The sequence below is a fragment of the Vicia villosa genome, unplaced genomic scaffold, assembly GCF_029867415.1.
Source record: "Vicia villosa cultivar HV-30 ecotype Madison, WI unplaced genomic scaffold, Vvil1.0 ctg.003455F_1_1, whole genome shotgun sequence".
Lineage (NCBI taxonomy): Eukaryota > Viridiplantae > Streptophyta > Magnoliopsida > Fabales > Fabaceae > Vicia > Vicia villosa.
This window is the reverse complement of record NW_026706209.1, coordinates 101,593-119,425: the sequence shown is the minus strand read 5'-3', so window position 1 is coordinate 119,425 and position 17,833 is coordinate 101,593. Positions and strand designations below refer to the sequence as shown.

The window sequence follows — 17,833 nt, the reverse complement described above, 5'->3', positions numbered from 1 at the left end:
GAAGATATTTATGTTGTATCATGATGATAGTGTGTGTTGTTATAAGTGTGAATTGACGAAGATGATATGAGTTGTTGGAGTATGATTTATAATAACCTATATGAGATATCTGATGCATAGCTACTATTATATAATTTATTATATTATTGTGATATCTCACCCCTTTTGTTGAATGTTACCTCTACGTGGGTAACACGCAGGTGACAAAGATTAGAGTAGTTGCGGTATGGAGCGACGCCTAGTATTGCGTAGATTGAGTCGGGTTCTGCTCTGATACGTAACACCGGGGATGAACGCCTTTTTTGCAATTCTTTTATTTATGACTTGTTTTTGGAGGTTTTTGAAAGGTTATGAACTCTCGTTGATTATGCTGCAGTGGTTGGCACCTTAGATGTTTGAAATGTTTACTTTGCATTGATTAATTTCGTTGCGTTAATAAAGTGAAGTTTGAAAAATAATCTGATTGTGATATCGGTTCATCCGAACTACGTGTTATGTATCTTTGTTTAAATATCTAAGCAATTTGTATGATGTTGATGATGTAGCATTCCATTTGATGTTGTTTGATATTTTAATTACCCTGATTAGTTATTTGATTTATGATGGAGAAATGGGGTGTTACAGAGTGAGTAGAGAAGATGAAAAGAGAAGAATAAGGGAGGAGAAGAGTCTGACGCGAGTTTAACATCAAATTGTTTCAAAGATGCATAACTGAAAGAATTTCGTAGATGCACCTACGAAACAAATGATCTTTGGCAAAAAAAAAAAATGTGCTACCGAAGATACATCTACAGAAGTAAGGAATATTTTTGACAACGCGCATGGTGTATAAGAGAGCCAAAGGATGGATTATGAGTTTCTCATAAATAAACTTTTTGAGAGAAATAATAACACAATTGTATTTCTCAATACTTTTAATAAAAACTATATTATTGTTTTTTTAAATGTGGCATAAATTTTAAAAGTCATACAACATAGAACTTAATTTTTTTTCATTACTTTTATTTATGAATATTTGCTTAGATGACTTAGGTCAAAGAATACAAATGGTTAGATTTTGAGCTTATGCAGTTGGGCCTAATTATAGGTTAAAGTTCTCTGATAGTTTGGAATGAATTACTTTGTAGAAGTAGAAAGAAAAAAAATCATTTTTTCATTTACTTAGTATAAAAGAAAAAATAAATATTTTTGTTAAAATATTTTTAATATCAAGAATATTATAGCAAGATAAATATTTTTTATTTTTAATATCAATATTGTTTGTTAATATATTTTTGTTTAATATATTTTTAATATCAAGGAAAAAATATCACTTTTTCATTTACTTAAAAATATTTGTATGTAAGAATAAATAAACATTTTCCATTGATATATTTTTAATATCAAAAATATTTCTATAAAATAATTAAAAAATATTTTTTGTTAATATATTTTTAACATCAATAATAGTCACTAAAATCAAGGCCAAGAGTACTGAAGAAAAATATTTACAGTGCATCTTCTAACTATAAGAGCAACATTTTTTCACCTCCAGCAAAAATCACTTTCTAACTACTTTCTAACTTCCTTTCCTTGTCAATGTGAAGTTTCAATTCCATTTGCCAGTTGTCTGTGCTTCTATGCGCGTCCTTCTCCACGAGGCATTTTCTTTGAACTCGCTGCAACGAATTTTGATTCAACAACTCAATAAATATATAAAGTTTGATTTACGCGAATCTCGATGGCATGACTCAAAAATATGATCTCAAAATAATATTAGAAATAGAGATAGAGAGCATACTGTCTTCAACATCCTTAAGCTGGTAATAGTGGGGGGCTATCTCCACCAACCACTCTGGTTTTAACTCCGTGATCTGAAATAATAATATACAGTTTCAGTTATTCCCAAATAATCATTGAAAAAAAGTTAACACTGAATTAATTAAATGTAGGGAATACCTGTCTCATATACTCCTTGGTTGTGAGAACTAGTTCGTGGTACACAGCCCATCTTGGAAGAACCTTCAAGCATAAACGAAGTAAATAGGAAAAAAATGAATATTTTTTATAAGAATGCAGAAATCCTCATCCAGTATTTATAATGAATGTTTAATGAACGCAGCAGTCAATATACAAAAGCAAAATACCTGTGCCAATCCGGAACTAGGATGTATGTGAACAGTCTGTGCATGTTTAACTGTCCGATATGTTCCATTTTTTTGCAATTTTGCCGAGTGTGGGAAAAATCCTGCATTATTTAAAATTTTGAATCAGTACGATGAAAAAAGATTCTTAATGTAAATGATGATCTCAAGTTTTAAAAGTTCACCTGATGTTATAGATTTCTTGATGGCATCTAAATCATTAGAATTTGTTGTGAGCTCGATCTCAACCCTCTCTAGTAAACCTGCTAGTTGATCACGGATATCTCTTGCCCGTTTCATACTCCTTACCTAAACATCAAAAATAACACCAGAAAATTCAACGGATAAGATGCATAATATCTTTAGTCAAAGTGGAACTTTGCTTTTTTCCAATATGAAGTATGAATAAAACCAAACATTTTAATTTAGCATAGAACAGAAGACATGATTAACATACATAATTTTACTGCTTGCGTTATATGAACAAATTAAATTAAAAATTAGTAAACTAAATAAACATTTCAAAATAGTTACACCACTATTATCTCCTCTACTTTTCACTTATTCGTGCAAGTGTATTAGTTTTCACTTTTCAAAGCAAAGAACCATACCTGAATATAATTTTCATAACACCACTGGGTTGAATAATTGGTTTCTTTCCAAGAATTGTAGACCTGAAAAAAACATATATAATTTATCAATGAGGTCCAACAAGAATCTAGAACAAGGAAATATACCAATAGTAAATTATGCCCTTATAATGATAGATATGCAAGCATTGCACCCAAACAATAATCTCGCCATAACTCGTGAATGATTGACAAAACATTATGTCTAGGTGAAGAGATAAGTTCACAACAGGAACAATGATATTTTTTAACATAACTGAGGTAAAGAAAGGAGTGCTAGAATGATATGAATACAGAATTATCCTACTCCATGATGTATTGAGAGACCTATGGTCTCCATCATAAATTCCACTTCAAAATCGAAGACATATCTTTATTTTTTCCTTACTATATTCATATCATGCTATTTCTCTCTATCTTACAAGCTCTAATTAATTAACTAATGGTTGGGATTTTGCTAATACATAATTAACAACAAATACTCGATGGGTAATGAGATCAACAATTGTTCCTGTCATTTCCTAAGATACACAAATGAAAATAGACAAATCAATAAGCAACTAAGCACAAAAATTCAAAAAAAAGTAATTGAACCTTTAGCAATGCAATATGGTCTCCAACATTTCCAGTGTGAAAATTCAGCCTCGCATTGTCTGCATGAACTTGTTTATCCTTTGGACGGTAAAATATTGAGTTTCCAATAGAAAGCATAGCAGCAATGGAAATGATGTCTTCTGAACACTTGTATTTTTCTGAAACGACTATCATTTTTGACAACATAGGATCAACTGGGAACTCAGCCATCCGTCTCCCTACCTTAGTTAACTCGCCAAGCTTATTTAAAGCACTCAGAGCAAATAGAAGTTCCAGGGCTTTCAATAAGGCTTCAGCAGGTGGGGGGTCCATAAAATCAAAGTGCAACAAGTCATGAATACCAAGACTTTTTAAAGTCAGGACCACATTTGCGAGGTTTGTCCGCTGAATTTCAGGTACCGTGTTGTCGTCTAAATCATTTTGATAGTTGTATGCGGTATATAACCGGAAGCACTTCCCGGGACCTGTTCTTCCAGATCGACCAGCTCGTTGCATTGCTGAGGCTTTAGAGATGGGAGACACAAGTAAAGACTCCATTCCTGTCTTTGGATTATAACTTTTCATTTTTACAAATCCTGGATCAATGACATACTTTATTCCATCAATTGTCAATGATGTTTCTGCAATATTGGTGGCAAGGACAACCTTTCGTGCCCCTTCAGGAGTTGGTTCAAATATTTTTGCTTGTAGTTCAGTTGGTAGGTTGGCATATATAGGACATATAATTAATTCGGCAATTTTAGTCCCTAAACCTCTAGTTCGGTGCTTCAAGATTTCTTCAGCCGTTTCAATTTCTTCTTGACCAGTAAGAAATATCAGTATATCTCCAGGAGGTTGAGTAACATGGATTTGAAGTGACGTGACAATGGCAGCATCTAAGTAATCAGCTTCCGGGGCTTTGGTAAAGTGTATTTCAACCGGATACCTTCTCCCTGGAATTTTGAATATGGGAGCAGAGTCGAAGTAATCACTGAACTTTTCTGCATCAAGTGTAGCACTTGATATCAGCAACTTGAGATCAGGCCGGAAGCGAGAAATATCCTGTCACAAAAATTATAATGTTAGATCTAAAAATCAGATTATTTATCCAATTAACTAGAGCATGTGCTTTAAATCCATCCAGGTATAAGCATAGACCATGCATTGATCAGTTATAGAAAGTAACGAAAATAAAGAATCATTGCACAACAAGTTAGAACAAAAGTAATGCATGTAATCAACATCAAATCAGTCGCCAAGCAAATGATTGCATAGATTTATGCAAAAAAAATGTCTTGAATGTCTGAATCAAAAGATAGTGATTGTTCAAGGAACAAAATTATATCATTTGTCATTCAACTAACTTGGATTTTAAAGAAGAAAGGAAAAAATCAGTCTGACTGCTCACCTTGACTAATCCAAACAAAATATCAGTTGAGAGAGTTCTTTCATGAGCCTCGTCCACCATCACAACACTACAACATTAGCAAGCACATTAAGAAAACAATCATAAAGCATCCAACCCTTGAATCATAATCCAATATACGCTCTCACCTATAACTTGCCAGATCAGGCTCACCAAGAAATTCTCTCAGCAACATTCCATCAGTCATATATTTGAGAATAGTCTTGTCCGATGTGCAATCCTCAAAACGGATGGAGTACCCAACCTTTAAAAAGAAAACTTTGAATTACTTATAACTAATATTTGAAAAATTGAGTCGGGAAAAAGGAGATATGTATAATTTAACTCTTTATCAATGAAAACCCCATGCTTCCCATATAGTGTGTACATATCCGGTAGGAAGTAGAAATTTTAAAGAATCTAGCCATATTATAACCAACACAGAATCTAAAATTATAACATTGAAAAATGAAGACAGCATACCTCATGTCCTAGTTTAACACCTAATTCTTGAGCAACTCGAGCAGACACACTCATAGCAGCAACACGACGTGGCTGAGTACATGCAATCTGTACCAAATATAACAATTTTAAACCTTATTTCCAATGCCTACTGCATAGAAAAGGCATATAACTTCAAAAGATGAGGAGAAATACAGCCATTTGCAACTGAATGACACAATTATAAACCAACACACCATAAAACAAACATAAAGCTATTTGTTCCACAAATGACAAATAATAATTGCCAACAACAAAGCAGAAATAATAAAATGAAATATCAGCTAAGCAAAGTAACATTCACTCAAAAACATTTACCAAATGTAAAAATAAAAGTCGATATAACAAAGACATCAAATAAATTTTTTAAATGACTTAACCTATTATATGAACATAAAAATTAAAAAAGATATCAAAATCAAAACCGCACCATTCCATGTTTTGTATAACCAGCTTCATGAAGATATTGAGGAATTTGTGTAGTCTTTCCAGAACCGGTTTCACCCACAATTACAAGCACCTATTTAAGGAAATTATTAGGTTAATTCAAATGAATATTCAATATTCAATTATATACATGAAAATATGATTAAAAAGGTAGTGGAATCAAACTAAGACAAAAGACAGTTCTTTGACAACAGAGATGAAATTCATTCCTCAAAAACCAGAAGTCAGAACTAGCATAACATAAAATGGGAAAAAAAGATTGAAAGGGAAGAGGTAACCATGCCTGATATTTATCAACAGCTTCGAGCAATTCATCCCGATAAGCATAAATGGGTAATTTTTTCCTCTCCGCCTGAAAAAGGAAGTCAAAAAAGTGTAAATACCTAACATATATTTAATGAATTAATTTTGTCAGAAGATTGAGGATTCTAATCTTTAACATTAAAGTTTTTATTGGATGCGCGTGTATGAACGGCCCTATATAAATGTGCATAATATAATATCGATCTTGCTCATCACTATGCACAAACAAACGACATGCACAGGCTGATATCAAATACATCCATGGTCGTGCAAATTCAACATTGACTTTCAGAGACTAAATGACTCCAAGAAGCTAACTCCAGTAATTAGGCAACGGCACACATGGAGGCACTTGAGAAGAAGCACAAGACTAAAAGGTTAGCTTTAGAGGTGAGGGCTGCAACAGCATTATAAGGACTGCTTTAGCCTTGTGTCTAGTTGATGTGTGTTAGAATGTTGAATATTATCCATGATTCTCGTGGAATCAATGGAGAAATCTGAATTGTAATTGATTGGTTGTTAATTACACTAGATTAGATTTTATTTATAGATTAGTTGGTGACCTGCTGTAGCAGGTAAGATCTAGGGCTGACTGACACTTGTCAGTCAGTTACAAGCTGTTGGGTCTGTTCTAACTGTAATTAACTGTATTAGACAGTTCAGCTACAGTTAGTTTACAAAGCTGTGCTAGCGTACATTAATCCTACATTAAGCTCATGTAAGCTTACTTAATAAATCCTAAAATAATACATGAATAACTCTTTTAATAACTCTCAACAATATTTAATTCAGCCTAATGACCGACAAGCTACATGTCGGGATGGCAAAAACAGGCCCTGCCCGGCCGTTTAGCCCGCCATATATGGCGAGCGGAGTCAAGGTTTCCAATCCGTCATCTACTTTGCCCACCCCATTTTTTGGCGGGCACTGGCATGACATTTTGCCACTTTTAGGCTTTAAGGAAAGTAGGGCCCGCCCAACCCATTTTTTGGAGGGTCGAGCCAAGGTTTCCGGCTCGCCCCCTCTAATATTAATATAGGTCAAACTTTATTTCCGCCGATACCCCTTGATTGTCTTACTAGCTACGTTACATTCACCATTCCCTCCTTGAGATATCAATTCCCGTTTATCCCTTTTCTTGCAACCTGTTGCTTTAACCAGTCCCTCTCCAAGAGACTAGATCCTTTGCAATCCTTCCTAAAATACATATTATTCTATACGGTTGCCTTGGCAGCCACAAAAGTAATTCAAAACTGACCCTCAAATCTCTATTCTCTTTTATTTTTTTATTTTTAAAATAGTAAAAAGTACGAAACATTTTCATTTCATTCATTATAACACTATTAATAGTTATGTTTATGGAATGAAAATGGAGTCAAATAAAAGGAATATATATTTATTTTTTTAAAAGTAGATCAACTGGCAAGGTAGTGCCTGTCAAGCCACTAACACTTAATAAAACCATTATTAATCAAATACTGAAATGCTACCTGAAGTGCCTCCGATGCTGACTTTACTTTGGACTTTTCAATTGAATCTTCCAACTCATCAAAATCAAACTGTGAAGAAAATCTGGCTCAGAAACAACAACAACGCTATTAAACATCATGAGTCGAGTTTAGTCATTAACATACCTCATCTCCATCCATCACTGATGCCTTGATAAAATCAATTTGGTCCTCGAACACGTACCTAAATACATATATTGTATTATTGTAATGAAGTTTATGATCAGTAATGTGTGTACATACATAATGAATCACCTTCAATTCTACACCTAAAGAATAAAAGTGCACTAATTTAAGACTTATGTGTCATCTAATAAGTTAAACTGAACCAGATTACATACTATCAAATTGGCGACAATTGATTTTAAATGAACAAACTTACTGGTAATCATCAGATGTTTGTTTTTTATTTTTGGAACCATACTTCAGTGTTGCTTTTCCTGGAAGATAATATCAAGAATGCACAGGTATTAAAATATAGAAAAAGAACAGGAATTTATTTTTCAAAAGGATATATACTATAAGGAGCACAGTAATACCAATCTGATGTTCCTCCCATGCTTCTTGTTCAGCAAATGGATTCATCTTTTCCTCAGCATGTGTATCCCTGTAGATAAACACAGTTAAAGATGTTCAATAAGGCAGGTACCTTTTGGAAATTCATGCCCACTCAATGGGATAAAAATCTGAGGGAATAGATTATAAGTATCATGATAATAGTTCATATCCAACCCCTTTTCTTTTTCTTTTTATATTTTTTCAATTGTAGTGAAGATCATGGGGTAAGTGAAAACCTGTAACGCTGCATGGCCACAGAAAATCTCTTTTCTTGATTAACACCACCTTCCTGATCATAAGCATCCGGCATTCTATACTGAAATTCCAGAAGAAAATGAGAGTTAAGCAGACACATATAGATATGTGTTTAACTTATCACAATCTCAAATGATCCTTTAGTCAAGGATCCTATCCCAATTTCCCAAAAAAAATAGAAATTGTGATATCTTTATACATAACTCCATTGCAAATAAGAAGCATCATCATAGTAATTATAAAACCTTTAATCATCATCTTACAAGCCGTTTTATAAGGTTCGGTTAGGCTCAACCACAATTCTTAAGATGATAGAGTCTGGTTCAAGAATCGTTGGGCCACCTGCTATAAAACTATCGGGCCACAAATCATTTATATCAACACACCAAGCCCATTAGTGTTTGGTGTGAGTGGTGTGTTAAAAGTCTCACATCGGACAAAATGTGGCCTAAACATATTGTGTATAAGTGGGACAATTGTCACCTTACAAGTCGGTTTTGTAAGTTTGAGTTAGGCTCAACCACAATTCTTAAGAATAAGCATAAAGATTCGGTAAGGTAGTGAATAAGTAATCATCAAAGGAAATCAAAAGCATGACCAAATATATAACAAGAATGGTTAAACATGTCTTTAATCCCTATTAAATAAAGACCGTGAAAATTTAGTCCATATAAATATCTTATTCATGTTTAGTCCCTCTATTTAACAAAAATTTATGTTCAGTCTATTGAAAGAGATTTAAAACAGTATCTGAAGTCCAAACTTGAAAGTTGTCATTTTATAGAGACCGCAACATATTTAACCATAACAAGAATAGTTGGCAAATAGCTTATCTAGACTGAATAAAAAAGTCACGACATTTCAACAATAATCAACCATGAAAGAATAAAATAACTGATCCTGATCTAACACTCACTACTCATGAAATACAAACTTATTGATTACCTCATTCACATTGTCAGCCTCCTCCGACCGCTTCTTTATAAGTTCATATAACTCTTTCTTGTGCCTGATGAGAAATAGAAAACTTAAGAAATAAAAACTTTTCCACTCTAAGGATACGGAAAACTGAGTGAATATAGAACTCTTAAAAAACTCTGCATAATGATGGAAGGGTTCTAGCTCTCATGTACAAATGCAGAATTTACAAGTATATGTATACCTCTTATCTCCTAACAAACAGGCCGAACACATTAATTAAATTAAATAAGTAATGATGTAAAGAATTTGTGTCACGCATGGTTATACAGTGAATAGCACATTTGTATTAATGTGGGGCTCTTAGAGCAATGGAATATAAGTATGAAAAATATATATATATATATATATATATATATATATATATATATATATATATATATATATATATATATATATATATATATATATATATATATATATATATATATTTTCATACTACTCAAAAATTATGGCATCCACATCTTAAAGACTTAAATATCTTGAACACTTAGTATCTTAGTGTTACTAATAGAAGCAGAAAAATTGAAAAGTAGATAGGTAGAGGAAAAAGAAGAATCATGCATCTTTGGTCAAGGTATCACAGGAAAATGAGTATTTTCTATGCCTCTTTGCATGAAAGAGAGACCAATGTTGTCTATGGCAGAGAGCCAAAATCCTGTCATACCAGCTGCTTTGCAGCACCATCATAGCAGAGTATTGCAGAAAACCCCCCCTTTAATATCAGGCCTATATATACCATTGGGACAAGCCCAAAAACTGCAACTGATATCCCCATCAGGGCGCCGCAATGACTGATATTCGATAACAATGAGAGAATAGGAAAATTATATCTAGAAACATCTAGCAAAGATAACCTCAGGGCAGATGAGGCATTAACAGAGAAACTAAAACTCACTCCCATAATGTATTTATTTGGACACTGGCACCATAAAAATGAATCTAAATGTTTCAATATATTTTTAAAATAACAATTAAAGAAAGACACTACTTTTTATAGCGAAAACATTTTAAGGAAATAAGAACGTATCATAAAGTAACAAGAAAATTTGGAGAACTCAAAAAAGCAATTAGTACCTTAGGTCACGCTGTTCCACTTCTGAAATCTTCACACCTTCAAAAAGATATTGCTCATCTTCTATTTCATCTCTGCAATAATTATCAAAAAGTTATCAAATTCAACTAGAAGATTAAGGAGAAACAAGCATTTTAACACATAACAGCTATGACCAAGAAACCAAATATTAATTTCTTTATAGACATAAAATCAGAACTGCAAACAACCTCAAGAAAACAAACGAAAGTAGAATCATACCTCAGTTCTTCTAATTTCTTTTCCTCCCTTTTCTTCAGGTATTCTTGCCTTGAAAACTTTCTGAAACATAAAGAAAACAATAAGCAAAGTGACATACTGCAACCAACATTAAGCCATCAAAAGTATATCCTCCTTAAAAAAACAAGTAAAAAAAATGAGCCTGGGAAAATGATACCAGTGGGGGTAATATAACAGCGAACCTTAAAGAATGAATATCATCCTGTTCAGCAGCATTAGATCTTCGAATTGCTTCTTCTGTTAGAAGAAAGATTGAAACAAGAAAGTGAAATCGACATGTCGATATAAAGACTCAATGGCACCTCTATGTGTGCATGTATGTAAGGGCTACTAAGCTCAACAATCCATTGGCAGACATGGTACATACCTTCCTCCTTTCGGGTCAATTTGTGTTCAGTCAACTGATAAGCAAGAAACAATTCAAACAATTAGAATGTAGAAGCAGAAAAGTTAAAAACAGGGAAAATGTTATATGCATAATACATATATAAATAAATGTATGCATGAACATTGTAAAAAATGCCTCTAAAATATGCATTAGTAAATTTAAATTATATTAAAAACTCTTGCAAGTTCTTAAAATTTTGAGGAATGGCTAACATACATTTTAATGCTGATAATAGTAATATAAAGAAAGTTTTCAGCACTAAAATACAACTTACATCAAAGTAAGCCTTAAGCCAGAATAATTTGCATATTAACAATCAAAAAATTTAATGGGGGAGGGGCACAAATTAAAATAACATCCACTGCAGTGATATAACCAGACAAGTTAGTTGAAACAAAGATAAGTCATGTTATTAATATGAATTGCCTTGAGAGTGAAAACTGATAAAGTGATGTCCATGGATATTTTTACCCATTATTTTGAACAAATTTTCTTCTTTTATCCAAAAGGAAATGTTCATGTAGCTACAACTAAGATACCAACTTAAGCATAATGGTACCAACCAAAAAAAGCATTTTCAAAACAGTAGTCTTCAAGTACAAGTGACTAAATAAATCTGACGAATAATGAGTACCTTCCGTGTTCCTGCAGCATCTCTTTCTTTCATATGCTGCACTAATTCCTCCTTCTCTCTTTGATCTTTCAATCTTTCTTCTTCTGACTGTTTGCAAATAGGCAGGTAATCATATCAAAAGAATTGGCAAATATTTAAAAAATAATAAGAATGCCTTTACAAAACTGATTGTCAGTAAAAGAGTTCTAAAGAAAAAAAACTACCAAAGGATCTCTTTGGTATGATCAACAAAAATTAATCCAATCCAAAATCTTTTTTTTTTTCCCTTTTTGAGAGCATAAATCATATTATAAGTTACTAACAAAAGAGAGCATGCATATAAGAAGCTTATTGATATGCACCCATCTAATAATAATAAGACGGACAGCGCAACAAAATTAACTAAGCAAGTTAATATAGTAGGATTTTCATCATCAGTACCAGTTGCAAAAATATGTCATATATAAACACAGCTAGACATTAAAAAGAAATGGTACCTCTGAACCACTATCTTCATCAAGGGAAGTTCTTCTCTTAACTTGTCTTTCCCCTTCTTTCCTTAAAATCACCTGCATTGTTGCATTTGGTCAAAATAAGTCAAACCTTGTTAGGAGAAACATTGGTCAGCAGCTTACCATGAGCATAAATATGAAAGTGAATCTAATAGGTTATGAACACTTTGCCTCATCATCCTGATCATCTTGAACTTCAGTTTTTTTCCTGAAACGTTTTTTACGATTGTCTGGCTTTCTTGATGTAGAAGCAGTAGTTATAGTCGATTTATCGTCACCGCCATCAGTATGGTCATTGTCGATATCATCATCATCCTCTAAAATTGTGTAGGTCCCCTGCTTTCTCACCAACATCGCAGCTTCTCTCTCTTGTTTTTGATATTGCTAATATAGAGCACAAAAAGATCAATATTCAGCAGATACTAAATACTTCTGTAAGAAAGGATTTGTTGGATATACACTATGAAAATGGCATTATATTCATTGAGCCTTAGATCAAAACTCACATTTAAGCTGGACGATCTACGAGGAACTCTTGAGAAAATTTCTTCCGCAAACCCACGAGTGTCAGTTGTTGAGATCCCAAACTCCACTAGCTTTCCCATTAAATCAGCTGGTGAAGTAGCTTGCTTGGCTGCAAAATCAAAAAGAGATTACTAAATATAGGGTGATAAAATTTCCAAAATGATTATGTAGAATATATTTTTAGGGTGATAAAATGATTTTAGATGAATTACATAGTCCAATCATGTATTGTACAACTGTGGGCTGAGAATATCCAAGTAGTGACATCAATTTGTCTGATACCCATGTCTTTAGATTGTCATCACTCGCCATTTTTACTGCAATGAAAAAAATTAATCAGCATAATGTTGGATTATGAAGTCAGGGAGCATAAAAAGAGTGGATTGGACCATGACGAAAAAAAATTCATCTGCCCAAATAAAATTCAATCAGCTGTAGCAAATAGAAACAGAGAATGTAAAACACATTCAATCACTGCAAGAGACGTTAATGCAACAAAAAACAAAAGACTTGTGAAATTTTGGTCCATAGAAAAAATATCTGAAATCAATTTAATTCAATTAAAATTTGTTATTTTGCTTCCATTGTTACAAAGGTCTGTTTGGTTTAAATGGGTGGATGGAGTGGATGGGAGGGGAGGGATTTAATTAATTAATTTGTTTAGTTGAGAAGATGGGCGAATAGTAGGGGAGATAAGTTTTTCTTTGTTTGATTCATAGGGAAAGGGAAGTGAGAGTTTTAATAAAGGAAAGGGTTAATTGACTTTTAAGTTTTAATGCCTTATTGTAATTGTGTGTTACATTTTATGTATTGATATTTTAGTCACTGCATTTGAAATTTTATAAACTGGCCCTCTTTCCCTCCAAATCCCCCAATCATCAAAGAGAAACCAAAATTAGGTCCACGGGGATTCTGATCCCTTCTCCTTCATTTTCATACAACCATATGCCATAAAGGAAAAAGATGAAGAAGAAGGCAGGGAAATACTATTAAATACTTGTTAGGTGTGGTGCGTTTAGTTGTTCAATACTTGTTAAATACTATTTGTTTACCTCCCTGTTTGGACCAACTTAGCTTAATCTGGATATGATCCAAGTTTAATTAGTTTCACAGTCCGTTTTAATTTTTCCTCTAGGATTCAAACCCTTATAACCACACGTTTGTCTAGAATTCATCTATTCTCCTCATCTCTGTTCCATAATCCAGTGAGAGTTGCATATTTAACAGAAAATGTTATATGGAAACTCCTTATCCGGATGCTACAGATTATTAGAAACATAGAAATACAAGAAAACTGAAAGAGAGAGTAGAATCCATTTCTGTTTTCATATTTCTCAAATGATAAAGTTGGTTACCATACTTAACTGAATGAGTATTTATAACTAGCTAGGACTGTACCGACTCAGCACGTACAGTTCGTTACAAGGTTAAAGGTCTTGTCTGGCTAGACTGTTTTCTACATGTATATAAAGTCAGTTTAGTAACTGCTCTATTACAGACTAGAGACTTGGTAATTTTGTAAGCAGGGAAGTTTGTTATCGTCCTATATGGAAGGAGTTTCCGTTAGTGGCAATTTAAGCTTTGTTTGGGAGTTTGGAGGGGAGGGGAAGGGAGGACTTCAAAAAATGATTTTCTGAAAAAATATAGAGAAATCTTTTAACATTTTTGAAAAAAAAAATTTATATAAAATGATAAAATAGTGTGTTAAGAGTCTCACATCGGACAATATATGTCCTGAACATGTGCTTATAAGTGGGGACAATCCTCTACCTACAAGCCAGTTTTGTAGGGATGAGTTAGACCTAACTCACATTCTAAGAGAGAGTTTATTATTAACATTTTTTTAATTTTTGAAATATTATAACAACATAAAAGTTATTTGAACAATTTGTCTAAACCCTCAAAACCCCTCCTCCAATACAATTTTTTAGTTCCCCAAATTAGAGAAATTTGGTTTTTTGAATAAAAAATAAATCCTCCGAAATCCTCCCCACCTAAATCCTTCCATTCTTTTCACTCAATTCATCCCTTTTTTCAAAGCTCTCCACTCCCTTTTTCTCTAAACTCTCAAACAAAACATTAGTATCTAAAATCATTACTCCAAGAATCTAAAGTGAGATTCCTAACAAAATAGATGGGAAATACAAATACAGCAAGACAAGCTTCTTAATCTCGTAATACAAAAATTAATTCACATATTTATGTCCCTTTCATTCTTCCTTGGTGCTCCTAATCGTCATTGTCTTGCAAAACAACATAACAACAACAACAACAACAACAACAACAACAACAGAGCCTTATCCCACTAAGTGGGATCATCTACATGGATTAACTTCGCCATAATGTTCTATTTAGGACCATGCTTCTATCCAAATCGTTAATCTCAACATTTATCTTATAGTCTTTATAGATCTTTCTCTTCTTCTAATTGTTTGACTTATTTCCATCTAATCTATTCTCCTTACCACATAATCTACAGGTCTTCTTTCTATTCCAATAGCTTTTGTTTATGATTGCACTTCCACTAATATACATTAGTGCAGAAATAAATAAGCCGGGTGCCGGAATTTTGATTCTTGAAATCAACTCCTACTAAATCTTAAATTTCTATTGTGAAAAGAAGCATATGATTAGGGTTTCAACCCAACAATTTCTGCCACCTCTATTTCTAGTCATAGATATCCTTCAAACTTCAAATGTAATTAACTTCCCTTAAATTAAAAGTTCCAGAAGCACAAAGTAATTAATCTAACATTACACCTTACATACCAAATATCAATCAAGAAACTATAACTCCCCTACCAGAATTTACATAAAAGAGAATCAAATTACACTATGCAGCACGGTTCAGTTTTTTTTACTAAATGCGTATATTCAACCCTCTTCTGGTGCACTTCCTTTACCATGAGCAGCTATCGCAGCCGCAAATAGCGCTGGAATGGCATTGTGCAGAAGGAGAGGGGAAGGAAAATTGGGGATAAAATAAAAAGGAAGAAAGAAAAACCTGGAGTTTCAAACGGTTTGTGGCGGTCTTCTACCTTCGACGACCGACTCCGGAGACGTATTCCGGCGAGATTTTCGTTTCCGGTGAGGAGAATTAGTGACTTCAAGTTGTTGTTTTGTTGGAGGTGCTGAGTTTTGGTGCGTTAGGGTTTTAATTGATGAAATGTGTTTTACTTGTTTTTCTCGATCTGTTTAGTTTGTTTTTTATCTCAAATCTCAAATGCAAAAATATAAGATTTGGTAAACTCAATCTTGATTTAGATTTGACTTAAAATCATAATTAATTTGATTTTGGAGGATTAAATAAAAAAATATCCAATTTAATTTTGCATGGCTTAATTTGAATTGGTTTTTAAAATTTGAATTACAAATTATAAATACTTTTATTAATATTAATTAATTAATTTTATAAAAGTACAATAAAATAATAGTTTAAATGTAAAATATAATATAAAATAAGTGAATATTTAATGATTGATTATTATTTTGAGTTAGCCAAAGACTTAATAACATCGATTCAATTCAACCAAAGCATTTCACCCGCTAGGGAATAGGTAAATCTCCACACTGAAGTAGGTGAATCTCCATACTGAAGCGTCGCATAGAAGCTAGACATTTTATTCGTGTTAATTGTTAATTCATATCCAACAGTTATTTGCATCTTACGATGGACCAATCAGTAATAGTTTTAACCGTCATCCATCTATATAAGCATGACTCGGAGTCGGTTACAAGTATTACTCACACTCGTGTTTGCAAGTTATACATTTCTCATTGAATGACTTAAGAGTTAGAGTACTAACTTTGCAGGCACCTCATATTTGATAATTGAAAACTTCTACCATTGTATCAGAAGACCTTATACGGCGGTCGCTTTAAGGCATTAACAAATGAAGCAAGCATGACTACACAACCAATTTCAACATCTTTCACATAGTGGTTGTTCAAAGATAGCACCAAAGACCAAGAAAGTAACATTCTTATGCATTTAATATGCCATTTTCATATCGCCTCGCGACGAGTCGTCTTAGTCAGGTTAGCAAAATAGGTGCAGTCCTTTTCTTGGATAACATTATGAAGATCTTTAGTCGTCAAGGGCCTAGGAGTGGCAAATAAATGTTATAGTGTGTAAGAATGAGGAGTGTGTTCATTCCCTACAATATCCAACCTCTATTAGATAATCCCTTACTCTCTCGACATATTTAAGGATGGTCCATCCACAACAAGACATTTGTCAAATTTCCTCTTCTTAGAGTATTTGTTGATTGTCATATAGGAAGTATTCTTGTAGGTACTGTCCTCAAGCCATTGAAGAAGCTTCTTTTTTAATCGCCTTTAGGGAGTCAATGAACCTTCCTTTTGATATTGTCCTTCCTCCTACCCCATGAGTTGCCCCCTACAAGATAATTGTCCTTTATTCTAGAGCTCGAGAAGCTTTCTTAAGATTGACTACCATCTCGTTCTCTATCGTGACCTCTACAGAATTCCAGTTCATGAATGACTGCTGAAGAAAAGTGTGCTCTTCATTCCTCTTTTTATCATAAGCATGGCATCATTGGAACTCATGTTTTTTGCAAGACAAAAAACCAAGTTAAGTAAACAAAAAAAACTTTATAAAGAAGCGTCAAATATTAAAACGCTCGTAAAAGACAATAGTGTGTCATCGTGCTTGTTGTGGATGCATTTGCCTCAGTTGAAGTCGCAGCGACAGTGCCTCCGCCTGTAGTATTGGATGGTTGTTCTACATAGGTGTTATTCCTTGGATTAACCACTCCTAACGTATCTCCTAGTTGGTTTTATAACATCCTTTTTTGTTATCCTATCACTCCTCAATCTCATGCATACTCAAGACCTTAAGAAATTTTATAAATGGAGAACCTATATGCAGATTTTAAAGATTTTTTTTGCACAAAGGCTCCCACTAGGGGTGCCATTTTGTTTACTAAGAAATTTAGTAAAATAAAGACAGGTTTGATTTACTTAAGGGATTAAACTAAAAAAAATTGGGACAGATTGTGCAAAAATTATAAGTTTGTAACACATTTGATACTAAAATCGAAATGTAAAGAAATATGTAAAGAACTTTAATGCAGTAAATGACTGAAAAATAAAATTCATAAATGGAACGCAAATGTATATATTTTTAGATCACTTTTTCTCACTAACAATTGGATACTTT

At 33.2% G+C, this 17,833-nt stretch overlaps 1 protein-coding gene across 2 annotated transcripts; it reads right to left on the bottom strand.

Annotated features, from left to right (window-relative positions):
* Positions 1-1,371: 1,371 nt before the first annotated feature.
* Positions 1,372-15,869, bottom strand: LOC131641017 (pre-mRNA-splicing factor ATP-dependent RNA helicase DEAH1-like). Of its 2 annotated transcripts, XM_058911352.1 has the most exons (28): positions 15,656-15,869; positions 12,864-12,968; positions 12,633-12,760; positions 12,298-12,510; positions 12,112-12,183; positions 11,636-11,722; positions 10,981-11,014; positions 10,796-10,850; positions 10,596-10,655; positions 10,358-10,429; positions 9,248-9,311; positions 8,284-8,363; positions 8,029-8,096; positions 7,872-7,929; positions 7,616-7,673; positions 7,472-7,540; positions 5,962-6,030; positions 5,662-5,751; positions 5,214-5,300; positions 4,880-4,995; positions 4,734-4,800; positions 3,347-4,387; positions 2,735-2,797; positions 2,309-2,432; positions 2,127-2,227; positions 1,939-2,001; positions 1,781-1,853; positions 1,372-1,658 (listed from the first exon to the last, which is right to left on the bottom strand). In XM_058911352.1, exons 2-28 carry the CDS (start codon positions 12,961-12,963, stop codon positions 1,618-1,620), a joined length of 3,153 nt encoding a protein of 1,050 aa, XP_058767335.1. In that variant the 5' UTR covers positions 12,964-12,968; positions 15,656-15,869; the 3' UTR covers positions 1,372-1,617. The 2 variants fall into 2 exon arrangements, with proteins under 2 accessions (XP_058767335.1, XP_058767336.1); XM_058911353.1 differs by lacking the exons at positions 12,633-12,760; positions 12,864-12,968; positions 15,656-15,869 and having other exon boundaries at positions 12,250-12,392.
* Between the last annotated feature and the right edge of the window lie 1,964 nt (positions 15,870-17,833).